Source organism: Petromyzon marinus, chromosome 9 (assembly GCF_048934315.1).
Source record: "Petromyzon marinus isolate PM22_M1 ecotype Great Lakes invasive population chromosome 9, UKy_Petmar_22M1.pri1.0, whole genome shotgun sequence".
Classification (NCBI taxonomy): domain Eukaryota; kingdom Metazoa; phylum Chordata; class Hyperoartia; order Petromyzontiformes; family Petromyzontidae; genus Petromyzon; species Petromyzon marinus.
The window spans coordinates 13,211,941-13,239,102 of NC_133675.1; the positions used below are offsets into that span (position 1 = coordinate 13,211,941).

The 27,162-nt window shown below is 50.0% G+C and overlaps 1 protein-coding gene across 5 annotated transcripts in view; it reads left to right on the plus strand.

Moving 5' to 3' along the window:
- LOC116940485 (fibroblast growth factor receptor 2-like) overlaps positions 1 to 27,162 on the plus strand; it is an 89,090-nt gene that overhangs the window by 17,118 nt on the left and 44,810 nt on the right. For 4 of the 5 annotated variants that reach the window (XM_076065920.1, XM_032950375.2, XM_076065919.1 and 1 more), the window contains exons 3-4: positions 13,103 to 13,375; positions 18,296 to 18,370. In XM_076065920.1, the coding sequence (XP_075922035.1) occupies positions 13,103 to 13,375; positions 18,296 to 18,370 (348 nt within the window). The remainder of the gene's footprint in view (positions 1 to 13,102; positions 13,376 to 18,295; positions 18,371 to 27,162) is intronic. The other variant, XM_076065921.1, reaches the window with a different exon arrangement.

The window sequence follows — 27,162 nt, forward strand, 5'->3', positions numbered from 1 at the left end:
GGCGCAGACGACATCACCGGATCCACTTCGCCATGCGAACAGTAACTGTCATTTAATCGTAAAAAAGAATCACCCCAAGTTAACGGAAAATCAAAACAATGCGCTGCTCTGTGCGCTCGCACGCAGATACCAAATAGAGAGCAGATCAAGATGTTTTTTGGTAACCGTAGTGTTTGCTTTGGCCTTTGAGTCAGCTTTTGTCTTGTTTTCGTAACGTGTAACGCTGCTTAAAAGTTACGCGGGATATTTAACCTTGTCACCGGTTTGTCTAAATTGACTCTAGTGAAATTTATGTGGTTTAAAAAAAAAAATGGCTAACACTTTTATTCACCCCACCCTCCCAACGCGAAAAGGCGAAGAGGCCGAGGAGCGCGTGAACAAAACGAGCGGTTGTTTTGCCAGCGGAAAATTACTGCAGCGCTTCAAATTAAAACGGCAACATAAATTGCACATTTGTTTGGCTCGGCTTCTAGACCGCAAGCGGGCCGTTGAAACTGGTTACGCAGAGACGGAGATGAAATATTACCCCGAAACGAATGCAATCGGGAGTGCCCGCTATTATTTCCCCCGCATTGTTCTTTAAACGTGATCACTTCTCCTGTGGGCTTCAGTAAATGAATGCCGAACTGCTCCATGGCAAAGCTCTCAAGGTGAGGAAAGCAAACATTGTATTTATATTATAAGGGCCCGCGACTCGAGGCATGGTGGTGGCTTGCATTGGGAACTGCATATTCGTTGGCGAAATTATCAATGGTGTCCAAGTTGCATTTGATCGCTGGTCATTTTAATAACCGTTTTGAAGTGAATACCATCCGCTCTAAGATCAGCATTTTTACATTTTGGCACGCAGCATACATTATAGCTATTAAGGAACTAAGAAGGTTAAAGGTCAACAAGGCGTGAGCAGGGATGAGTTCAGGTTTCTGGCGCCTCGCTACATTTGCTTTGCCTATTGCTGGGCTGCGCGCCACCGCCGCTTGCCAGGGGTGGCTGCCTGCGCGTGCATTGAGCAGTGGGCGCTACCGGCATCGGGAGAGGCGCGGGCAGAGACGCGGGCAGAGACGCGGGCAGAGACGTGGGCAGAGACGTGGGCAGAGACGTGGGCAGAGACGTGGGCAGAGACGTCGGCAGAGACGCGGGCAGAGACGTGGGCAGAGACGTGGGCAGAGACGTGGGCAGAGACGTGGGCAGAGACGTGGGCAGAGACGTCGGCAGAGACGCGGGCAGAGACGCGGGCAGAGGCGCGGGCAGAGACGCGGGCAGAGACGTGGGCAGAGACGTGGGCAGAGACGTGGGCAGAGACGTGGGCAGAGACGTGGGCAGAGACGTGGGCAGAGACGTGGGCAGAGACGTGGGCAGAGACGCGGGCAGAGACGCGGGCAGAGACGTGGAGAGAGCGGGCTGGGGTGGGTGGGGGGCCGTAAAGCTGCCGTATTAGTGGAGTGATGGACGGCGCTTGGGAGGGGGGGGGGGATAGGTTTCACATGGGGTTCGACCAGCAGGAGATGTGCTTTTGTGGGATCGGATGCGTGCGCTTAGTGTATCGAGTTTTTAATTGAGAATCCACCGTTGTCGTCGTCGTCATCGCCTAGCAGAGCGATGTATTTGAATTAAAGTCTTAACGTGCGTGTTTATTGAGGCGCGTCCGCCTAAGGTGCCGAAGTCTCTCCCCTCCTTAAGTCCGGTGGACCAACATTCGGAAGTCTTTAAACCCTTATTTAAGGATAAAAGGGACTGGGCAGATAATTCACCGGCAAAATAATCCAGCACCAACACTTAACACGCAGTAACCCAATGGCAGTTTTAGCTGCTTCAGCGAATTCAGGTTTTATTTCGGAGCATCAATATTGTCATCGTCGTCGTTGTTGTTGTGCTTGGCAGGCGGATCACTCTCACCCACTGTGCTGGCTCTGTTCTACCCTCTGTGCCCACGAACCGACCTGGCGTGTGGCACAGGCTCATTCGATAGATTGCACATGCGGAAAGTTGTTCCGTAGCCAGCATCGCTAGTATCGGCCATGAAATCTGTCGCCCAGCATGAGCTTATTTGTAATTATATTATTGCATTCCTTGATAGCCAAATGCCGTTCTTAAACACGTAGTGTAATGGAAACGGTACCTTTGCCCAATCAAAAAAGGACCACGAATCTTCTCCTCGCACCATTCGACGCCCGCACCTCCGATTTTAGCACGGCTGGCTCTATGTACGGCGCAAAATAAGTTCAACGTACATCCGGTACTGACATACAAGCGCAACAAGTCTCCCTTTAGGGAGCATAGCGCAACGAGCGAAAACTGCCGCGCGTACGGTTACGTTTAAAAGCACTCGTTTATTCCCCGAAAAATTTCTAAGGAAACTTTTTTTCTACTGAAGTTTTATCGCACACGCTCGGCAGAGCCAGATTGGGGAGAAAAAAAAAATCCGTGGGTCCATGATGCCCTGTTTGGTTGCGTGTGCGAAAAACTGGCGCGCGTTCGTGCCGCTGCCACGCGTCGTCCCCCCCCCGCCTGGCCGATGACGGCCGACAGCGGCGTGTCACATTCTGGCCGCAGCGGAGCGGCGCGTCAGAACCGGCGGTCGGTACGGCCTCGCGGCTAGCGACGGCACCGGGATCGCCGTTCCGGGCAGGGCCCGGGACGGAAGCATTTTACGGTGGCCCTGGGCGGACGCCGCCTGCCTTCCCACCCCCCCTCCCCGCTGCAGAGGCCGCACCGAGATCAGCGTCCGAGAGGTGCCGCCAACGCCCATCGCGGCTCGTGGGATACAGGCTTCCCCCGGGGTGGAGGAGCCCATTTAAAGGAGTACCTTGCGCTGTAATAAAGATTAGTGCTTGTGCGTGTTGTTGACGTCGTCGTAACGCTGTTGCTGCAAGGTTCTGGTGGTTTGGGTGCGTCCTGTTTTGCGTATTGACGGGGACAATAACCACCCTCGTGCAATCTGATAACCGACTTCGCTGCCGTGCGCTGATTCAGCAGAGGTAGTGGGGGAAGACGTAGTGGCAACGATTCGCGGAGTAATTGATGAACACTGATGGTTAAGCTCGAGAACGCCCAGTCTGCTCTGCTCTGCGTGTAGCGTCGCAGCCATAGCGGACGATACACAAGTTGAAAGCAAAACGAAAAGCTGTTTCGTATATTCAGCGGAATTGTGTGGAATAATCGGTTGTGTTTAAAGCACGCGTATATTCCCAGAAAAATTGCTGAAGAAAAAAAATACTGAAGTTTCATCACACGCTCAGGAGAGCCAGATTAGAAAATAAGATGTGGGTCCATAATGCCCTGTTTGATTGCGTTCGTGTGAAAGAGTGGTAGTGTAGCGGTTAGCACGCTGCACTACGAACCTGGCGACCCGAGTTCGATTCCCGCTCGCGGCCAACACCAGTGAGAATTGTCTGAACCGGTCCTGGGCCTCCCCTAGGTCAACTCGGCCTCAAGTGAATACCTGGTGCATATTTACGACCCTTTTTGAATACATGACTGGATGACGCCCATCCCCACACCATGTTGGCTGTGGAGGTTATACTTGAACATAGCGTGCTGAAGGCAGGCCCAGGACCTGTTCAGAAATCGCTTGCCAATAATAATAATTACATTTATATAGCGGCTTTTCATCATAGATCTCAAAAACAATTTACTAATTGAACTAAAAGTTTAAAAAGCAGACGCGTATAAATAGGATTTAATGTGCATTTTAAAATCGTCCACAGACTCAGAAATCCTGATGTCTCGTGGAAGAGCGTTCCATAGCCTGGGAGCTACACGGGAAACAATCTCGGTCACCCATCGACCGAAACCTTGACCTGGGAATACAGAGAAGATCTGCATCCCCAGATCTTAGGGACCTTGAGAGGACATATCAATTTAGCTCACCTGGGTTCGCAGTGCAGTGCGGCTAACAGCTATTGCGCCACTGCTTCACGCCCGAAATAAAGGCACCGGCTTCTTTATCAGCCACGGGGTTTGGCCGTTGACTTTTCGGCACCTTTCTCCTGGCATAACCCAACCGCAACAAGTCAGCATCTAGTGCAGACCAAGCTTTGAAGTGGGCTCGACGTTGAACATTAACTCTAAAGCGGGAGGGGGGGGATGGAATTGCCGTGGCTCCAGTTTAGAGTGGCCAGCCGTTACCCACTGGTTCATGGTCACAATGGCGGAACAACCTTGGCACGGTGTCGCCCCGCAGTGTGGGGCTGCCGCAGGGTGGCGGCTGCGAGAAGGCGAGGCCCCATTGCGCCACTGTTGTGTAAAACTAAAAATGAGTCACGGGAGTAACTGCAGATGTTTCGTTTCACACTGGGGGTGTTTGTTTTTTGCTCACGCGGTCCGTCGTGTAACGCCCTCCGTGAAGTGGAGTCATTGTCCTCCGGCAGGTATCCAGATCAGCTGCTGGAAAATAGCTGCACCGTGATGAGCCGTCGTCGTCGCTCTCGCGCTGAGTTCTGCCCCATGAAAGTGTGTTGCACGGAGGAATGTTTATGGTAAACTTGCTTCGGCGATTGCTTCGGCGCTGTCTTGCCACTGTGGCCATTTACAAACGGGGGGGGAGGGCCTCATCCGCGTACTCCATTTTGTTCTCGAGGTTAAGGGTGGAATGACGACAACCAACAACATCAAGCCTTGTAAATAAATATCCAGATGATTTGAAGGTTATTGTCTTTCGCGCGTTTTCCTTCAGGTGTCGCAACCAGTCAAATCGCTCCATCTTGAGCTTTGTAGCTCATCGGATTCCTCCAGTATGAATAAATATTCTGATTCTATGGTCCGCTTCCCAGGTTGGGTGGCACCCTCTCAAAAACGCAAACTCTTCTCTTACGGAAATGTGGAGTTTTCTTTTGCTAATTTAACGGTCAAATTGCTCATCCTTCTTTCAATCGATTCTCGAGCTGTAAGTGGAATGACACATCTTTTTAACCCAATAGAACCAAGGAGTATGGATCCTAGAACCAAAGAGTATGGATCCTAGCAGTCACGAAAGCTTTAAATCTAGAATAGACATCTTTTTAAAGTTTAGTGGTATTAGCCCGATTTTTAATGAACGTTTGGACTAATGCAGCGCATGCAGTGCTTGTGAAACTTCGAGCAATATATATGTTTATACCAGAGAAGGCCGCTATAAAAAACAGCTGCATACAAAAAGGCTGTTTTTTGATAATCGGCCAGCAATGTTGACCTGTGGTAATTACATCCAGCATCATCGGGCAATTCTGGCGAAACGTTGTACTCAAACTGTAAATGTTGTGGATTAACTCTTCAACACACCGGTGGGCTAAAGTAGTGAATTATTTGTCTTTTGTCAACGTGACACTTTTTTTTGCTGATTGGCCGTGTCGGGTGGTGGAGAGTTACGACACATTTATAAATAACGCGATCTAACCCAAAAACCTTTATTATGAAAAAAGGAATTTTCTTTACATTCTTTTATATATTGAGTTAGGAATAAAGAAACAAATCTAAAGTTAAACAAAACGTAGACTCATTGTGAGAGAGCGCTTTAGTGTAGCTAAATGGATCCGCTATAAAAACGTCGTACGAATATAAATAAATATCCTTCCAAATATACGCTCAACATTATTGATATCGTCTGTGGTAATGCGTGCAACGTTGAACGTTGGCTTAAACGCCTGCCTTTGTCCCACGGGTCCACAGTACCAGAGTCCGAGGCCACATGCTGCCCTGTTGTGAGCGCTGGCATGGCATCACGCATGCTCGTATGCCACAACACAGTGGGGCAGTGCAGAGAAACACTCTACTGCTGCACTCAAGTTGCTTAAAATCTCATGGATTGATGAACCTAGCGCTGAGCATGCTTGACTCTGACATCATTTCAAGCCCCGTTTCGGGAGTGAGTAATGCTTTCGGCAAGTACCCAACGTTGAAAGTCAGAATTTTGGCAAGAGCACGAGCAAACAGGCCACTGGAGAAAAATCCATTGCTGTACTTTACTTATGTTGCCACGCTTATGATTCGTGTCTGCAGTGACTGGCGTGGCGAAGTATGGTCAATCAACTCCCACCACCCGTGCGGCATAAGGGGGGGAGGTTCTCATCCAGCAGTGGATGACAAAAATGCCGTACAAGCAAACGTAGCAACGCGCATGGTGGACGTTGTCTTCATCGTCCACTTCTCAGTGGCATTGCCGAACAGCGCCAGGAGTTCAGCTGTTGACCCCCCCCCCCCCCCCGTGTCACACTGCCATTGTTACGCAACATCCTCACAGCATCGCTGGCCTCTTTACATGACACCCCACGATGTTTATCACAGAGCTGTCACTAATGGTTAACTTTGCCCGGTGGTTCTCTCGCTGCAGTAAATGGGGGGAGTGGAACTGGCCAACTTGCGGCCGCATATGCAGGAAACCGGTCGCCGGCACTCCGCTGCCAATGCCGATTATTCATTTACGTTTTGTAATGTGCCGCACCTTTGCCCATGCTGGTTTTTGCATGCTGCGCACGTGGTCTTGTTTCGGTGAGAGATTTTGAACTTCTATTAGAACGAAAGTCTTCGTGTGTGGCTCTGCTTTGATAACGATATGTAGTTTCCCAAGTTAGATTAATTTTCAGTTTTATCCGGAGACGTCTGGGACTGAGCTCTAGAAAATATTTCCACCCCCAACCCATCCCCCAGTCATTTGGGGTGATCCTGAAACTATTATCAGCCCATTATAACAGGAAATGGCCAAACTTTTATCTTCCCTCATTTATCTGAATTTGGATATTCTAGTCTCCCAGTTGAGTTTCCATCGAAGGTTGCACGAGACATCGGGATTGACTGAACCTCAAAGGCAGTGGGTCTTCTTTACCCTGGGGGTGTCCACACCCTTTCTGGGGGTGGGAGTCATGCCAGATTTTTTTAAAGGTAAATAATCAAAACCACAAATTTAAGCGCAGGCACGTAAGTGCAACTACTTTGCTTCATCAAACCCCATGTATTTATTCACATAAATTTAATTTTGACTTAAAACTTTCGTGACTGCAGGAATTCATATTCTTTGGTTCTTTCGTTAAAGTCAAGTAGATAGAAAAAATAAAAGTAAATTAAATGAAAATAAAAACTGCGACGTTTCGATCACAGCACAAGCGACCGTCAGCCTGTCTGCGTGACTTTACCGAAAGAACGTAACATTATAAATTGTTAGCGATTGAGAACCAAAGGGGTGCAAAGCTGCAGTAAAGGTCAAGAACCACTGCTCTAAGGCGTGTGGAGTTGTGGACGCACATCCATGGCTTATGATGTCCTGCTCACGCTGCCTGGATGAATGAACGTCGATGATGAAGGATATTTCATTCCCAGTGGAGACCACCGGCTTCCCCGCATGCTTGGCAGTTTGTGTGGTCACGTGACCAGTGGCAATGCCACTTTAGGCGATGATGCGCATTGGCAAATCCTTTTTAAGCGAAGCTAGGCATTGGTCTGCACGTTGTGTTATGTGAAAATCACGAAGGATGCGTGCTTTTTTAAAATCTTTGATAAGTTGATGGCTTTTGTTAAACTCTATGAGAAGCTATTGACTTTATTGCAGAGACAGGAACTATGAACATTTGGCAATTTAATTGCACGTAAGATTAAGCTGATAATTACGACATTTATTAAGGAATGAGGCTGTGGAGTTTTTTTCTATAACAATGGACCGCTTTATACCTGTATAATTATTACAAAAAATAAACGTCGTGTGATTCAATAGAAAAAAATAACGTGTCCGGGCAAATGCAAAAAAAAAGTCAACCACTAAGAAAGCGTATATCACCAAAAATTGTGAAATCTCGCCAAAGAGATGAAGATAGAGGAGGAGGAGGCGGCGGCGGCGGCGGCGAGCAGGCTGTGGAATGCACAGACCGGACCGGTTTTTGGTTCCCCGCCGTTTGCGAGCGCCGATGCTGGATGGAGTGTGCCCCTGCGGCCATGCGTCTCGCGCTCGCTCTCGCACGGCGCACGGGGGGCGAGTGGGTGCCGGTGAATCCGCACGAGCGCTGCGGGCTGCTGCGGGCTGCTGCGAGCAGGAGGGACGTGTGGATGTTTCGCTTGCGCCTCCTCGCCAAGCGCCCGTCGCGGCGGGGATGATTGATGCGCCAGGGGAGACGAGCTCGCTCGCTCGCTCCTGCTGCTGCTGGTGGTGGTGGCTTTTTTTTATTGTCAGCGCTGCGCGCGTGAGTGAGCGAGTTGAGTGTGGGTGGGCGTGCGGGCGCGTGTGTGTGTGTGCGTGTGTGTGAAGGCGCACTTCCAAAAGTGATGCTGTGCCAGAAAAAAGGGGGCTCAGGAAAGGGGTTTGGAGGTGGCGGCGGGTGGGGGCAGCGTATTATGAATATGCGGAGCGGTGGTGTAGCGGTTAGCGCTACGCTGCGCTACGAACCCGGCAACCCGAGTTCGATTCCCGCTCACGGCCAACACCAGGTGACGATTACCTGAACTGGTCCTGGGCCTCCCCTAGGTCTACTCGGCCTCAAATGGGTACCCGGTGCGGTGTGTAAACATCGCCACTGGGGAGACAAAGGCGGCCCGGCGTGGTGTTGGCCACCCACCCCCTCCGTGTGCCGTGCCGCCCTTCGATGGTGCAAACTCGCCAACAGCACTTGCCCCAACAGTGGCCAGCCAAGGCAACCGCTTGCTTTGTCCTTGCTACGTGTGTCTGTGTGTGTGTGTCCTCGTGGAGTGTCTACGCCCCAGATAAATGCAGCAATTGCTCGGTGACCAGAAATCGGTGCATTGGCTCGCTGCGGTTGCGGACTCTCGATTCATTACCAGCAGCTACCCCCCCCCCCCCCATTCGAGCCCCAGGATCTCAGCATTACCAGCTCGGCGCTGTGAACTTCCGAGTCGCACAGACCAGACACGAGTCTCTTTGTGTTTTCACTGTGGCGGCGTACGTGGCTAACTAAACGGTGCCCTTTGTGTCTGTGTGCATTTAAGGTATGCGTGTATTATCTGCGTGTGTAGGTGTAATGCACGCGTGCTAACCGAGCGAGGCGTTGTGTGCGTGAAGGTGCGTGTGTCTGTGTGGAGGTGTAGGAGGGGGCGGTAGTGCATCTGTTAACGCGCTGCGCTACGAACCTGGCGCCCCGAGTTCGATTCTCGCTCACGGCAAACACCGGTGACTATTATCTGAACCGGTCTTGGGCTTCGCCTAGGTCGACTCAGCCTCAAATGAGTACCTGGTGCGATGCGTAAACATCGCCACTTGGGAGATACAGGCGCCCCGGACGTGGTGTTGGCCACCCACCCCCTCGTGTGCATAACAGCACTTGCCCCAACAGTCTGTTACAGGCTATACGGGGGATCTTTGTTTTTTGTGTGGAGGTGTAAGCGTTATGCGAGTGTTCACCTGCGTGTAAAGGTATGTGAGAGTTCATCTGCAAGTGTGTGTGTGTGTGTGCGCGCGTGTCTGCAGGTATGCGAGTGTTCATCTGTGTGTGTGTGAGAAGGTATGGGATGAGTGGTTCATCCGTGTGCATGCAAGCGTGAGTGCTAACTTTGTGGTGGCGGTGTGACCTGCCCTGTTGCATAGTGGCGGCGGTGTGACCTGCCCTGTTGCATAGTGGCGGCGGTGTGACCTGCCCTGTTGCGTAGTCACACCATGTAAGCAAGTGTCCACTCCACCTCTGCACCTTGTTTTCATTGCTTCTGACCACGCTGTGACATTTTTAGACACACTGCGGCGGCCGCAAGATTGGCCTCTGTGTATAATTAGCGGTGTTGGATTGCCGTTGTAAATATTCGCAAGTACCGAGTGACCGCGTTAAGGCACTGTTTAATCAAGTGGATGCGTCTATTGGTTACATAAGAATTAGTGTTCTTTTCACATGAATTTTTTTTTCACATCAGTTTAATCAAATGTATAACTGTTTCGTTCACTGGTTGTTGTGTGGTAATGTGTTTTGTTTAATGTTGTACGCAAAAAAACACGCTTCTAATTACTCTTTTTTTTTACGCTTCTAATTAGTTACGTACTTCCATGTATACCGTTCCTACACGGCAAATATCGAGTTTTCATATATGCATCTTGAGCGAAGATGAAATAGCGATGCGATCAGTTTCAGGCTAACTTGGCGGGGTTGGTATGCTACCGTTGCGCTATGTATGTAAATTGTATGTTGAACTGCTTTAGCACAGTGTGTAGCCAACCGTGCTAATCGGAGGTGTGAAACATGCCTATCTTGGTACATACAACAATGCAGAGTAATCGTCTCCACAATATAATTTAGACATACGCACAACACCGTACATATAGAAACAAATACACTTGAACCAACCAGTAACAACACACTTAGTTCTTACAAAATGTAGATATCCACGCCAATGAACAAGGTGGATATTCGTGACAGGGGCGGGACGGGCGAGATGATGAGTATTGCCAGCCAGGTGACTCACTATCAATGCATCCAGGGAAAAAAAGCTTCATAGCTCATCGGATTCCTCCCAGTTTCTATCAAGATTCTGATGCGGAGATAAAATCCACGCGACCACGGGTAGAGAGACACGCAAACTCCAAATATACAGCAGGCATCTGGGTCGGGATCGAACCCACGATCTTCCGTATACCAGGCGAGGGCGGTTAGCACCTCGCCACCCAGATGGTTAATCCACTGCTGGACGAAGGCTTTGCAAATCCGTCTTCATCTCCCACGCCCCAGCAGTGTCATAATCCACCTGGGAGCTGCGCGCACGAGGAGCTGATTGAATCGCTTCGTCTCATCGGTGGACGCCCTCTCGGACTGTAATTCTTTAACCGTCGGCAACTATATCCCTTCTTTCAACGCGTTCCGCCAAAGCCCAGTTGCCTTTCTTGACGGGACCGATGTGCGATGGGGCACTCATGTCGTGTCCTCTCAGTCTCGAGTGATACACGCGCGCACACTCGCGCAGAGATTAGTTAACGAGGGAAGATGCACGTCTCTGGGTGCAAAGGCCTATTGATTAGAGAGGCTTTTGAGCAACGTATCTGGGGATTAATCATTAATTATACTGGCACGGAGATGTTGGGTAGGGTGGCCACAATGTAAGGTGGGATTCTGAATGCCAAAAGATCAGTAGTTATACCACAATGATTGATTACTTTAGGAGCACTGTTCTGACACGCAAACACGGGGAAGGGTTTCAAAATCATCTTCAACCTCCCGTCTGCCCATTCTGCACGGTAGCCTCTTTCTTGATCTTGAAGCCCCCACAAATATATATGATTATTCAGAAAAAACGTAGAATAAATAGATGTCGGACTGTTTTAACAAAGTGCAATTTTTTTCTAATATTGTGGGCCCTGCCTTACACTCGATAGCCAATCCCAAGAGCCCGTTGCACGCGTGCGACATGCTCTGTTAAGAAAAGTGGTTTTATTCCTTAAACAAAACCATGTGGTCTGAATTCGTCGCCTGCGTTGCAATTTAGATTTTTTGCGGTTGCTGAAAAAGCCTTAAAAAAAGCAAGACTTGCGAAACGAATGAACAATGTTATACATTATTTGACATTTTACATACGTGGTAATTGTCATGCAAGGTGCACCTAGGTTGTGAAGCTCCGTTTGGTCCTTTTCTGGGCCTAAGTCGCAGCACTTCCTTGAGTAATTTCTGTCACGCAGGCTCTTTCTCCGTGCTGGGCTGGTACCGACAGGCTGGTTACTGGCTCCTAACGTATGAAGGTTTATAAACGCTGCGCAAGTTATGTTGGGTTTTTGTTATTTATTACTGCAACCTTGTACTGTATGTAAAGAGGTGGATCAGCGGCATATATGTCAGTGCAGTGCACTGAATCCAGATGCCCGAGCGTTGATCCTGGTCACAACTAACACGAGCGATAACTAAACCGTTTGGAGGTCTCCTTCCCGTCACCAAACCATCGGCCTCGTGACCCACACGGCGCGGATGAGCAATGGGATTGACAACAAACAAAAAAGGGACTGAAAGAATGACATGGGGGAGTGAGCAGATGTTAAACACCTGCACCGGTGCGCAGTTCATGCGTACGCACAAACACGGATGCACCACGTGACCACAGATGGTTCTCTAGGTAAGCCCGGTGGGAGTAACGCGGTGGAGGGCGGGCTGCTCCAGACCAATGCGTGTGTGTGTGAGAGAGAGAGAGAGACACTCGCAGTGGCTCCCACTGAGCAGCAGGGGCCCAGCAGCTCCGATAATATCTGGAGACTCCACATCCAAGCAAACACCAGAGCTGCTGACAGATGGAGAAGGGGGGGGGGGTGGGTGGACGGGTGGGGCATCTCAAAAAAGCTACTTTTTTAAAATATATATTCGGCTAAGCAGGCATTCGACTCCATTTCACTTTAACGGGTTGTGATTGTTACCATTTATTGTAACAATTATTACGTGCGTGTGATCCTGTCCTCGCGTTTAGGATTTATTTTGAATATGCACTTTTTCCAATCGTGGCCGATCCCAACACATTACATTCTTCCCCCCCCCCCCCCACACTTTCCTCCCGCTTAGTCAAATCTGTAATGAATCACGAGAAAACCCATCACAACAGAAGAGCACTTTGTGTTATATTTTGGTTAGCTTTTGCCGGGTTTATGTGCAGCATTGATTGATTGATTAGTATATACATTCCCTGCGGTATTAGGTTTTTAATTGCAGTCCAGTGCATCATTTGAAGTGTGTGTGTGGGCGGGAGGAGAAATTGTGATATCGTTCTCTCTCTCTGCTCATCTGTGTGAAAGGCATTGAACAGTTGTTATGGTTTGAGGTCCATGGTCATGATACGATCTTGTTTGTATTGCTTCACGATTGTTCTGTCAGATATTTGTGACTTCATGTTTTGCTCCATTGGCCTAACTCCTAACAGGAACCTACATCTCTTGCTCGTAATTTGCATAAATAATACACGTAGGACATTCTGACACGTACAATTCCAAGCATTATTGTGTTAGTAATAACAATAATCGATTTATAATGACGCATTTGTGTGCCATTACAGCACTTACATGCCCTGGTACTTGAAAGCCAAGCGAAATTTTCCGGCGACGTCGTCTTTGGAAATAATATATTTTTTTAACGAAACATAGTTGCCGCAGGGTCCAGCGTGCGTGCGTGTGTGCGTGCGTGCGTGCGTGCGCTGGTGGTTCACGATCGCGTGCGTCTGTGCACCGTTTGTCCCGCAGCCGCACTGCAGAGGCCGCCGCTGGCCACCGTGGAGCTGCTGCTACCAGTGGGCGAGGCCCTGCACCTGCGCTGCCCGGCCTCGCGCTACCGCTTCGATCCTTCCGTCGGGTGGACGAAGGACGGCGCCGCGTTGGTCGCGTCCAACCGCACGCGCCTCTCGTCGCTCGAGCTGCACATCTCCGAGCTGTCCCTCGACGATTCGGGAGTCTACAGCTGCTCGACGTCCGGCCCGTCGGGCCCCGTGCGGGCCAACTTCACGGTCGTCGTCTCGGGTAGGTGGCGTGTCGTCCTACCTCCCTCCCCCCCCCCCCCCCCTTATTTTCACGTTGCCATGCGCCAGCGTCGCTCTCCGGACCACCCCGCCGGTTGCATTGGAAACGGCCACCCCACTCTCTCTCCCGAGTCGGTTAGGGCTCTGCCGCGAGTTAGGAACGTAATGATTCGCACACCTCCGCAATTCGATGAAGAGTCACTATTAGAGGTAGCAATTCGACTTGCGTTCGTTTTTTTTTGCGTCTCGTCTTTTATCGCTCGTTTGCGTTGTCTCTCATTGGTTCTTTGTCTCTCATGTAAAGTATTGTTCATTCGCACCATTGGTGTATCCTAAACCTTAGCATATAATTCCCGTCTAATTTTCTTACGTCATAAATAAGCGATTCTCCAAATGAATGATTCGATGCACGTATCGCGAGCGTCAGAGCTGATTTCAATTGACGAGGCGATGCACCTTAATGCGCTTACTTCGCACGCGCACGACGCATGTATACACACACGGGGGGGGGGGGGGGGTGTGTTCACACGCGAGGGAGGCCTAAGGCTTCTGGCGTGAGGATGAGCAGGTAGGTGTCAGAGTGTGAGCACGTCTGTGGGCCTGATTGGCCGGCGCAACCTCCGTCCCCAACGGATGACCACGTCCTCGGCTGCACGTTCAGCGGGTGACGAATAGTAACGCGTCTGTTCAGTGTGAACCTTCCGTCACAAAGTCAGCTCTGCTTTATAAGCTCCTGATCTGTTGTGTACGACAATAGCCCCGTGTGCAACAGGTGCTCGTGAGCTGCACTTTCCTCAACAGTCTTAACGAAACTACAGAAGCCATCTTTGTGTGTGTGTGTGTGCATGCATTGCAAAGCCATTAAACTTTCACGAATGCTGCATCGCTGTCGCATCTGCAGTTCATTACTCGCATTGGAGATACGGTGCTTGTGCTTTTCATTGAAAAATAATTTCCGTACTTTGAGGCTTCTCTTTCATTCTTTCATAGAAACGTAGCCAATATACGACTGGCAAATGGACGTTATTGATAGTATCGTGAACATTTTGTGGCAGTTTATTGGGAGATAAACTATTCGTAATTGCATACACACACATGTAGGTGTGTGTGTGTGCTTGCATTGTGTATGTAGCTTGCGTTCTCAGCTACTCCATGCCACAAGCAACATCTATTCGGCCGGATAGATGGTACAGAAGGATGTTGGAGCTGATTGGACTCGCCGATGACTGGTACCAGCAGTGTCAAGATCAGCCTCTGTGGAGGAGGTTTGTGAAGGATGCTGCTGGGGAGTTGGAGGCAGTCCCCCTCCAGCAGAAACAACGAAGGGCAGAGGAGCGACACTCACAATAACGAGCGGAGCACCGGGCGGCTAAAACGCAGGGTGTTGCCACAGTGGGAAGCACAGTTGGTGCATCTGCCGGTCATCTCAGTCAGTCAACCCATGGCACCCGGGTCTTTTCCGTGACCTCTTGCCAGCGGGCCTTCGACACTTGGCGTGGCCTAGAAGTGCACCTAGCATGGCACAATCGCCATGGTAATGTCACCGCCGCTTAGTCATGAACGGTGGTGGTGGTTGTTGTTGATCCGTGTAGGAGTAAGATATGTGTATCTATGTGTGTATATTTACTGTATTTTAACTTGCTTCATCGCTATTGTGCCACATGAATCATTCCTAACATTCATGAACCCTCAATTGGAGATCATAAAACATTAGCCGAACCACACCACTCCACTGTTTGCCAATGCATCCCTTTTAATACACTTTGTTCATAGGGCTGCACAGTTACATGCATATATTTGAAGAAACAGATCATTCACATTATTTCTGTAAATTAAATGAGCCAATGTAGCGAGTTGGTAAATAGCTTTACCTTTTAATATAGCTAAATATATTCATGGTGGGATGCAGGGGCAGTCCATTGAGGAGGAGGTGTGTGTTCACGACGGAGGACGTCTTCCGTGGGGAGTGGCCGGTCCACTCTTTAATCTGACTTCAACGCGCGTTGCGTGCTGACAGATGGACAGATTAGGAGCAGATGCACATTTGTGACGGAACGATGGGGCAGATGGCTTCACGATCGAGGGCAGCGGGCGCCAACTGAATGGGTTCGGTTCCTTCTGGGGGTAGCGCCCGCAGAAGAGAGCGGGGACAGCCGGCGGTGGTTACTCGTCACCACTGGAACCTTAGCAGCCTCCGTGAAGGGGCACTCGCACTTTGCAGCTGCGCGGAATGTTAGAAACCCTGTCTATGTTTGATCTCTCAATCTCTGTATGTATGTTGAACTTCTTTTTGCACCATACGTAGACAACCGTGCTACTCGAAGGTGCGGGGGTGGGGGGTGAAAGTCAACAAACTAAACACAAAAAGCAGTTCTAAAGAAATTAGTTTTCAATCTAGATTTAAAAGTGCATAGCTACAGTGGCTTCCTAATAATGCAACGACCACTCTTCTTCTTTGGTTCTTTCGGTAAAGTCACGTAGAATGAGAATAAAATAATAAATTGATAAAATAAAATAACACAATTGTGAGAATATTATTGTGTTATTTTATTTTATCAATTTATTATTTTATTCTCATTCTACGTGACTTTACCGAAAGAACCAAAGAAGATGAATCATTGCAGTCACGAAAGCTTTAAATCGAAAAATGAAACGACCACTCTCTTGATCGACTGATTTCGTTTATTTGGCACGGTGAGAGCCCACGGAGTCATTGCTGTTTCTTCCGTGGGTCACGTGGGTCGTGTAATGGTCGTTGTGTAGAGACGGCTGCGTCTTACCCTTTTTCCCAATTTTCATTGGGTCATTTTCAAAAATAGCCGGCACTCTGTGTTACGACTGCCACTTTGTCGCTTCGCTAATGTGAATGGTGGCTTCGGAGGGAGGGTTGGGGGCTGGCTTTAATGCCAATGTGGCACACTGTGGTGAAAATTCCACGTAGAACTTGCCTTGCGGCCTTGGTACTGGGAACTGCTGAATCATGTGGAACATTTATTCCGTCGCAGAACACAGACCACCAGGTTGTCCAGCTGAACAAATACGTTAGTTAATGGCTAGTAATCTCTTTGCAAACAAACACAAGGCGTATGGAATGTTGAAATGAAGCAAGATTCACAGGTTCAGTTGCCATGTCCCAGCACTCACTTTACATTGCATTCAAAGTTCTGTTCATCAGCGAGGTGCTTCATTACTCTGGATGTTGATGAGATCCCTTGGCCAGCGATGATGAATGCCTTAAAATGTCACCTACTCCGCCTTGCAGATTAAAAATAACCTTGTAAAGAAAATACACTAAATATGCGTTGTAGCAGCATCAAAACTCGCACTGGTAAAAGAGCAATCGTAAGAGCGCTGACACACGGGGTACGAGGTGTGAAGATTGATGCACGTGTGATTGGTCCAAAAACAACCGGCCGTGGCCTTTATGCGGCACACGTGGGCCCAGTGTTTGCCTTACAGATGCATTCAGCAGGACATTCGAAAATACCACTGCCAACAACAGCGCAGCTCTTTGCTGTACTAACATTTAAAAATAGCACTCGGCACATGTTTGCCAGATAAACTCCCTTTGACTCTCAATCATTCCATTGTCCGGAAAAAAATAATATAGCGACCCAGAGTAGGGCGTTGGTTGAGTGGCTTCTGATGACACCGGCCCATTGCTCTTTGTTGTTGTCACGGAGACCACCAAGGCCGATGTTGTTGATGCTACGCATTATAAAGTCGCCAAAATTCCACCTTCTCGTTTCTCCCCGCGCAGATCCATTATAACAATTACTTAAAAACGCAGAGCATACACATTCGAACTGGCTTTTTAATGCAGCTGCAAAAACGGGTAGCTTAGGAAGGACTGCAGGTTGTGCCTATTTTCCATTGAGCCCTGTTGGACTAAATGTCAAAATCGCCTTCTACGGGAGAATGGTGCATCGTTTCTTACACAGGTGAAATGTAACTTGTGTAAGTAAAAAAATAAACGGGTTCCATTTTTAAGGATTTAAATTTTCCTCGTAAGTTAATGTGGCACACGGGTTGTCCTCCTGCTTCCCTGTCTCCCGGAGCGTTGCTGAGGAATTCATAATCAATGGCTGTGGTACTTGGGAAAGGAATAAATCACTGGTTCAAATTCTTGGTTGTTTTGGTAAAGTCACGTAGATAGAAAATAAAATAATAAAATAAAAGGCGTATAAAATTTTATTATTTTAATTTTATTTGCTATCTACGTGACTTGACCGACAGAATCAATAATATGAATTCCTGCAGTCACGAAAGTTTAAAGTCAAAATTTTATTCACTGGTTGTTTGAGGTTGTATTTGCTTTACTTGAATATTGTTTTATTGTTGCCATCTTAGATTGTTAGATCAGGCTAGAGAAGTGCGATTATTCAAATCTGTAAATGAAGAGCAAACCCATCGCGACAGAACGATTAGTGCGGGCCGGACAACGCATCGGTTTAACAACACACAAGGACGTGCATTGCCTGTACAAAAGTTGTCTCAGCCTTCTGCGGACCACCGGCTCCGAAGAACTGCATGCAGGGGCATTTTGTTGGTGTAGACCACCGACTAAAAAGTATTTTTCAGAAAATGTGTCCATTTGTGTTTTTGGTTACATTTTCTCAGTTGGGCTGGCGTTCGAAAACGACTAAATAGCCACAAACATGCAAGTTCTTTGGAGATGGCGGAAGAGTCCGAGGAAAGCTTTTGTCGATCCATCGCACGTCTCTCTCTCTGTGTGTGTTGTTACACCAAGCGGCGTTGATCGTATGCCAGGGTGAGGGAAGCTCGAAGCAAGGCAACCGTGCGCCCGGTGGTGTCGTAGTGGGGGAGCCAAGCGCCTAGCGCCTGCGCTGACGTGCGAGCGTGGCGCTGCCGCTACCGCCGCTGCTGTGATAGTTCTAACCAACCCCGCCGCTCGTTGCAGAATCCCTTTCCTCGGGTGACGATGAGGGAGGTGACGATGGCTCGGATGAAACGGCCATGGACCCTGATGAAGGGGGTGAGTGTTTTTTTTAATGGAGGGGGTGGGTGGGGGGTCCCGGGGGGGGGGGTGGGGGGCTCCTAAAAAATTGTAAAAAATAAGCACGCGTTTTATCGAACCTAGTCCTTAAAATATGATCGTTCGAAGTGGTTTTCATTTTAGAATATTAACTTCAAATATTAACTTCAAATATTAACTTCAGCCCTCCTGTTATTTTACAGAAACGTCCTTGTGAAGTGGGAGTATGGGTGGAGCTTTGTAGGCATTGGAGCTATACATGCAAAGTATGATAGCTGTCACTTAAATATATATTTGTGATAAATACAATGTAATTGAGTACAAACACGTATTAGGCAAATGCGATGCATCCCTACATCTAGATTCCTGGCACGATAATCAGAAGTATTATTGGTGTCCTAAATGTTGCATTCAACTGTGTTTACCTGACACTTAGTGTCCGTGCAACAAGTGTATTGTTGACCCCTGTGCCCAGTGTGTATTTGATGCGAGACATCATTGTGCATTCTACTTTAACAATTGAATGCGTAACGGTATTTCATATAACTTTGGTTGAAATGACGTGACGTTATTATTTAAGTGTTATTGTCCGACTTTATATTTTTGGCTTCCTGTTGCTGAACAAACTATTCTTCTTCATTGGAAACTTTAGGCAGCGGTGAACACACACACACACATCACAGCTGCTAGACCTCCAACCACCTCATCACCGCCTGCCTCTTGATGCTTAAACTTGCATTTCAAACGTGTAATTCTTTATAACAACGTAATTTGTCACGAAATTGACGAGTGCAACCTCGTTAGACGTCATGTCATTCATGTATGTTCGGAGATCGGCAGGTCGCTTGTGGTGGGATAAAGTGTGGTTACTCCCAACTCTTCCAAGGCATGAATGGAAGAGGCCAAATACCCTCCAAAGTTGCGCGCTAGTAGAGCACCCTTTAGTGGAGGCCCTTCCGCCAGCAGTGTCGTTAGTGAGCAGTTGCAGGGCTGCACCTTCACCTTGATTAACTTGTACGATTAGGCCCCTCACTTATATCCGTGCAGGCTGCCTGTGGCTCGATGCACGTCATCACTATAAATAACGCAGAAGGATTTGTAATTGCACCGTTTGCTAATTCACTGCGCGCACGCACCTCCGATTAGCAGGGTCGGCTACGTACGGCACGAAAGAAGTTCAACACACATACATACACACAAAGACTGTCCCATATAGCTATAACAGACTGTTGGGGCATGTGCTGTTAGCGAGTAGCACCTAATGAAGGCCGGCACAGCACACGAGGGGGTTTGGGTGGCCAGCACCACGCCCGGACCGCCTTCGTCCCCCCAGTGACGATGTTTACTACACACCGCACCAGGTACTCATTTGAGGTCGAGTCGACTCACTACGATCGAACTCCTCGTGCGAGCCAACGCTGATCGCGAGCGCGTGAACCCGCCGGCCACTCCGTTCGCTGGCGATTTCTGTCGAGCGTGCGCCGCTGTTGCTTTTTTTTTGGCACGTAATTGAACCGTCCTGGTGCCGGAATTCACAGCAGCAGCAGCAGCGCACTTTGTGCGCGCAAGCGCACGATAACCTAGGAATGCGCATAAAAAGGCCACCGACGGACAGAGCTCTCGTGCAACTCTCGCGGCCGGTGCGTGCTTCGCATTCAGTGCCAGCCTCTGTTTCATCGCGCAGCGCAATGAGTGATTGCCTCGTCGGGCAGACAAATGCTTACCAGATTTCTGCAGTCAGCATTCAGCGCCTGCCGAGCATTCCCTGGCAGCTGCGCGGCATACGTGGCAGACGGCATAATCAAGAGGACCTAATTCTGAGAGAGGCCTTATCTGGCACACGCCCGGCAAGGAGAGGGGACCACAACGAGAAGAGGGCAATGAACGTTGCACCTTCAGAGTTTACTCTTACGTTTGCTAAAGTGTATTTCTTTTTAATCTTGACTTAAAGCTTTCGTGACTGCAGGAATTAATATTCTTTGGGTCTTTCGGTAAAGTCACCTAGATAGGTTCAAAGAAAATAACGAAAAACTACGACGTTTCGATCACAGTGCAAGCGATCATCAGATTGCTATTTTCTTTGAACCATCGATGTGACTTTACCGAAAGACCCCAAGAATATGTATTTTTTTGATAAACCCATCGCCATTCAATATCATACTACAACATGTGGAACGTGATGCTAAAGTAATGAAGTAAATGTGTAAATATTGGGAAACTTATGAAGCAATTTTCACGTTTTGGAATACAGTATATTGTTTTGATTGTAATGGTTTGGCCCTTTGTCAGTCCATGACTTCATGAAGACCTCCCCATGCTGTGTTGGCCATGGGGGTGGGGGGGTTGACCATACTTCACCATTCTGGTCAGTGTGGATTGATGCCTTGTGTTGTTGGGGAAGAGGAGGTTGCACGGTTATCACTCGCCACTGACGTGAACCATGGCCAAGAGTCTAACCCGGATGTGCGGGCCCACACAGGTACCATTGCCATGAGTTTTTCACTCTCGTGCCATTTCAATTTGTCTTAGGTCGTCTCTGCACTGCGAGAATATCGCAGCATGTTTTTTATTGTTTATATAATAATAGTTTTTACCAACGATTCATTCCTCCACCGGCGGCGGCACCCGCCCATCTCCAGTAATCCACTTCCAACAACCTCGCCATCGCACGCCGCTGTCATTCGCCATTGTTTGGCCATACTGATCGGTGTGGATTAGCAAAAGAGGGGGATCCAGGACCATTTTTTTTTAATATCGCTAGACCGCCGTTGTCAGCCGTGGCGGGAACACAACCGCAGGTGCATGGCGCGGCGCTACTAAACACCACGTCGCCGCTTCGCCGTACGCAACGGCTCACTTGCGATGCGCTCATCGACTGTATCGGCACAACCTCTGTACGTAACAACCGTGTACGGCTAGGCTCTGTCTCGTAGTGCAGCACGAATGTGGATTAATTATGCATCTGTCTAGTTCTTTGTGCGACCTTTGTCGGAACATGCGCCTTTGGTTGTTTTTCCCGAGCCAAAGGAGGGTGCTCCGTAGCCTGCCCGCACCACGTGGTTACCCGCACGTGGTACGCGCACCTGCACGTTAACGCACGCCCACGTTACTGTGCCGTGTCTCTCCTCCTCCCTTGCGCACCAACAAATTATTATTATTAGTGTACATTTTTTATTCTCGTAAGTGGCAGCAAGATGAATTTGCGGTTAGAGTCCCCGTGGGCCTGCCCCCGTGGACCCACCTAATAGAGAGGCGTTTGTGGTGTTGTCGGGCGCGCGAGCGAGAGGGGGGGGGGGCCGTTACCGAGCCGACCCCCCCCCCACCGCTCGCGGCGTTTCGGTGTGTGTGTGTGCCGAAAGGAGGCGACAGCAGGAATTTGAAGGGGATCAACATCGGGGTGGCGGCGGTGGTGGCGGCGGTAGCGTCTCTGTAAAGGGCGGGCGTTTACTCAGTCTGGCAGAAGTGACTGAAAGCAGCCTTGAATTTAGTTTGGGCAGATGATCTCAGGTGGGTTTTGGGGTGGGGGGCTGAGTGTTGGGGGTGAGGGTGGGGGTGGAGGGTGAGGGGGTGGTTTCAGGGGCGAAAAGCAGCCAGAGAGTTTGTACACCACGGGGCTGGGACAGAGATTACAGCGTCACAACCGCAAGGTGTGCGAGGGGGAGCGGGTGATGATGAATGATGGGTGTGTGCGTGTGCTGCTTGCCTGGGTCTCTGTGGGTCACGACCGAGAGGGAATGGTCAGGGATTTAAGGCTAAGAGCTTGACGACCCCTTGGGCACTTAAAGATAACCCACTGACCGTCCCGGGGCACGTCACGTGCACACACACTCGCACTCACGGGACTAAGCGTGCCGCCACCGCGCATGAGATAACTCCCCCGACCCTTGCGCCCACATTCTGGGCCGCGAGCGAAAGCGCAAACCTGCGGAGTGCTTTGTAGGCGCCGGTGTCCGTACTCCCAGACGGGGGTGGCGTGTGGAACATCGGTGCAGCGGTGAGCGCACTGCACTTTGAACCCTGATGTGCGAGTTCAATTCCTGGCCACGGCGAACATCGGTGGAGTGATAAAACTGGTTCCCTGGCCTCTCCTTCCCCTTTACTTCAACCCGCACTGTCCAGCGCGGGGAAGTATGGTCAAAACATTCTCCGTGACCAACACCGCGTGCGGTGGCCTTCATCCAGCAGTGGATTGACAAAAAGGCTATTGGCAACATCTGTCCGATTTTGTCGAACAGCGAAGCACTAAGTTAGCTGGTCGTGATGCTATGAAAGTACTACGTGCGGGAATATTTTTGTACCTGCTCAATTACAGCGCTGTTTGAATCTCTACGAATGATGTCAAAGTGCACAGTGGCGCTGTGCTCATCCGTGCACGGAAGGAGTTATGCAATCTTGGTAACCTGGCTGTCGAATCTTGGGCGTTTACACCATCGGAAATTTGCATCTGAACCCCCACGGCGGCGCGGGGACCTTTTTGTCTCCGTGCCACAAGGGGGCGAGGCTGCTAATAAATAATGTGGCCCAGTTGGCACTTTGTGGCTTTGCGTCCTGACAAAAAAAAAAGGGCATTGGCATGAGTTGACATGAAACATTTTGCCCGTGTGTGACCACATGCCCTCCGATGTCATGCGCTGCGATGGAGAGAGACTCGAGTTTGAAGGAGTGGGCCCCGTGCACAGACACGTGCTAATGTTCCATACACGCCCGAATATTAACTCTCGCGCGCGTTCATTGTTATGGTGAGCTCTCATTCTGTGCCCGGACCCTAAAGGCAAAGTCCAGCCACGGGGCCTTACATCTTCTCATCCGAGGCCGGGGAATTGAAAATGTCCTGAAGAGGGGGAGTCATCGGAACGTGCCCAATCTCGTAAGCTATGCAGGGTTCAATCTGGATTGTGCTCGGGTGGGCGATTTTATCGTGCATAACAGGTGTTATAGGGTTGCGAGGCTACCTAGGGATCAGCAGGGGGGGAAGTGCGGTGAAATCCTTCGTTGCGCTGCACTTCTGTGCTCCCTCACATCTAAGCTCTCTGCCCATACAAACCCACACTTCACCTCCACGCGTTTGCTCTGCTCTGCTCGTTCACGTCACTTTTGAAGCTAAGCCGCAGTGCTTTGAACCACTGGTCACATCGCAACGCATGTACAAGTCCGTTCGACTATTTAATGCCGCTTGTTGTTTTCATAACGCGAATTGGATATAACGCGTTGAACCCATTACCGAACACAATTTTTCCGACGTGGACGCGAATTGTATAGGACGCGATCGAGCGAACAGCCACGTCACGCGATGAGGAATAAGCGGTCGTACGGCTGGCTCGGCGTAGCATCACGCAAGGCGGGATGCTGCTGGATGCACCTCTGTCTTTGTTGAGGCTGCATGTGGCATCTGACGTGTTATCGCGGACTGTGCTTTTACCTCTATGTTAATACTTTATTTATTATAACGCGATTTTTGCATAATCCGGTGTTCTTCAGGAACGCAACTACTGCCGCATTTGTAGGAGAACAGACCGTACACCCTATAGTGTACTGTAAGTTACAGGGAGAATGTCTACAGAAGTCTGAGAGACTAACAATTACTCTCGTGTGTGTTTACTCCTGCCGAGGGCCTGCCATTTAATAGGTAGATTTGCATTATAGCACTGAAGCTTAATTCACAAAATATAGCAGTGGGCAAGTGAAAATAAATTCATTACTGGAGTTTGATGCAGCTTGAAACAAAGCAATGGAGGTTATGTTTAAACAAAAAAGATATGGCACTCGGATCAAACCTGCTTTGATTACCAGGTGGGAGTATTTAAGATACTTGTTATTTTGTTCCGGGCATGAATTATGCTTCGGCACGGCCGTAAGTGTTCCCTTGTATATTTGTGTTGGACGGACACCATAGGCTTGGACTCATTTAGATAGGATGTAAATATTTACCCAAAACCCGGGAGCAAAGATAGCGCAAAATGAAAGGATCTTGACTGAGTGGTTGCAATGATCCCAGGAGCCTTTTTGTTTGCGGAGCCTCGTCGCCTCCTCCTCGCACCCTCGTCGCCTCGTCTCCTCGCGCTCTCGTCGCCTTCTCCTCCTCCTCGCGCACCCTCGTCGCCTCCTCCTCCTCGCGCCCTCATCGCTTCCTCCTCCTCGCACCCTCGTTGCCTCCTCCTCGCACCCTCGTCGCCTCCTCCTCCTCGCGCCCTCATCGCCTCCTCCTCGCACTCTCGTCGCCTCCTCCTCGCGCCCTCATCGCCTCCTCCTCCTCGCACCCTCGTCGCCTCCTCCTCCCTCGCACCCTCGTCGCCTCGCGCACCCTCGTCTCCTCCTCCTCGCACCCTCGTCTCCTCCTCCTCGCGCGCCCTCGTCTCCCCGTCTCCTTGCGCGCCCTGCGTTCGGAGAAACTCCGCTGCCGATGGCACTCGCGGGCGGACGGCAGAGAATTTCCCCCAATTTCTCAATGGCTACAGCTGCGGGCGCTTGGTGGGGGGTGGGGGTGGGGTGGCGGTGGGGGGGGGGGCGGCGGCGTTTTGATGGTGGAAGCGCGCGAGGTTTGGCGACCGCAAACGCGGCCCTGCCAAAACTTGCACGGATTTGTCGCGTGGGCAGACCGTGACACGACCTTTTCAGGGACGACGCTGTCCCCCCCCGGGCGTGAGAGACGGGGGCTAATCCCGAGGGTCGTGTCGCTTGCCGGCGGAGCGTGGATCATCGCGGGATGTGAACCGTGAATTGGAATCGAATTTCGGCGCCCGTCGTAGGCCGCGATGGGCTCGGGTCATTGCTGCAAAGCGTTAAGGAGTGTTTGCCAACGCCGTGTGTACGTTGTATTAAATTTCACCCGTGTGTTGTTCAGAGCTCGGCCAACCCGAGATGTTCCTTGCGAACGGCAGACACGCACGTTCAGTGGACGTTGGAGGCCGAGCATTCTCTCTCTCTCCACGTTACGGCCAAGGCGGCGTGAGGAATGGAGAAGTTTGTTCGCGACCGTAACGTTACATTTGCGATCTAATCCATGAGGTTTTGTACACGGGGGGGGGGGTGGAGGGGGTGGGGGGGTCTTGATGTACATGTGAAGAGAGACTGCTCGTCTCAGCGGATTGCCGAAGCAATGAGCAGAATTGTTTAGAATTTTGTTTTTACACGTGTGTGTGTGTGTGTGAGGCCGTTGGGGTGGATCAGTGTTTGAGCCTGAACAATCTTCTCTGTGTGCTTTGGGAGTTTGTAAGTTGTAGCGCTACTAACCATGAGGGCCACCGCCGCCCCCAGCTTCTTCCCCACTGGGCTCCAGAGAGGTCTGTCCGATGTTCACATGGTTTCCTCTTCTGTATATTTTGGTAATTGAGGTTCAACGTTGAAGTTGACTTTGAACATTTTGGTTACGGTTTGCTCTTTTTTGGTGTGCGTATCCTGCCGGGTTTAAAGCACTGGTCGGAGATCGAGTCGGCCCTTCAGCCCTCCTCCCAGGGGCGATTAAAATAAGTTTCACTTTTGTGGGAAGTCCGCTATGGTTCGCCTCTAGATATACTCGCCACTGGAAATGTGGAATTTTCACCAGTGGCTCAGCGCTGCCAGTGATGACGAGCGTAGACGTGAGTTCGATTGGGGAAGGCGATTTTACACGGGCGGTTGAGAATTGAGTCCTGTGTGTGTGTGTGAGCACCTGTGTGGATTGCGCTCTCTCATTTCCCAGATGCAGATTGGGAAATGCATGTGCAGAAGAAAAAAATACACCGAGAGCACATCTGCTGAGCTCTTAAAATCCTTTAGATATTTCCTTATTGGCGCATGCTGTCCTTGAATAAATATACGGAGACAAAACGTTTCCCCGAATGTGAAACACGTGTAAGATTAGCATGTGTGCGTGTTACCCCGTACGTGGGGGGGAAAAAACTGGCAGGCGCGTGACCATCGTCTCTTCGTCTGTGCGCGACCCATGCGGGAAGCGACGCACTCTTGCCAGCCCTCTGGTACGTTGATGCTTTACGGGATGTGCCTTGGAAATGCGTAACTCCTTGCTGTCCCACGCGGTGGTCGTCACCTACACGCTCCGGAAAAGGTACGGATGCGGAGTGTGCCCAGCCCATGGGTGACACTGCGGGGCTTTTCTTGTGCGTTTGAGTGAATTACGTGCACAGTCCTGCCAGCTGACCAAAACAATAAACCCCCCCCTGGCGTCTCGCCGCAGACGGGCAGGGTTTTTGCGCGAGAGGAAAACGATTGCCGAGCTTATCCACTTGGATGTTTTTGACCCCAGTATCGCAGGTGGTGCCGGCTCAATCCCTCGATGCCCTCATGCCAACTCTCGACGTTGCCGCGCGCTCCCATGTGCTTGGCAGCAGTGGCGTCTCAAAAGCCGTAGCCATGGTCCGGCTTTGTTGTCATTGTCCTGCCGACAGTAGAAAAGGAGAGTGGGGCCGTCTTGCCTTTCCAGCAATGTAGCAGTGGAATGCTGAATATGACATACCGGAGTGTGTGCTGTCAAACCCGGCAAGCCACCCAGACCAGTCCAATGACCGAGCATCGCCGTTTATTCGGTAAATCTTCGTGGGACACAAGCAGAGACAGAAATGCGTTGTGTGCGTGATTTTGAGAAGTTGTTCTTTCACGTAGATTTAATTCCAATAATTCCGTTGGCAATTGCATCCTTGCGTGTTGTTCAAGATATTAAAATGCGTTTTTAAACGGGTATTAAACTATCACGATCCATCTATCCGCTTGGCAGCGTCTTTTTAAATCCACGTAAGTTCAATCGTGCAAATACATTTTGCCGTCGCAGAAAGAAATTTGTTTGTAATCGTGCGAAC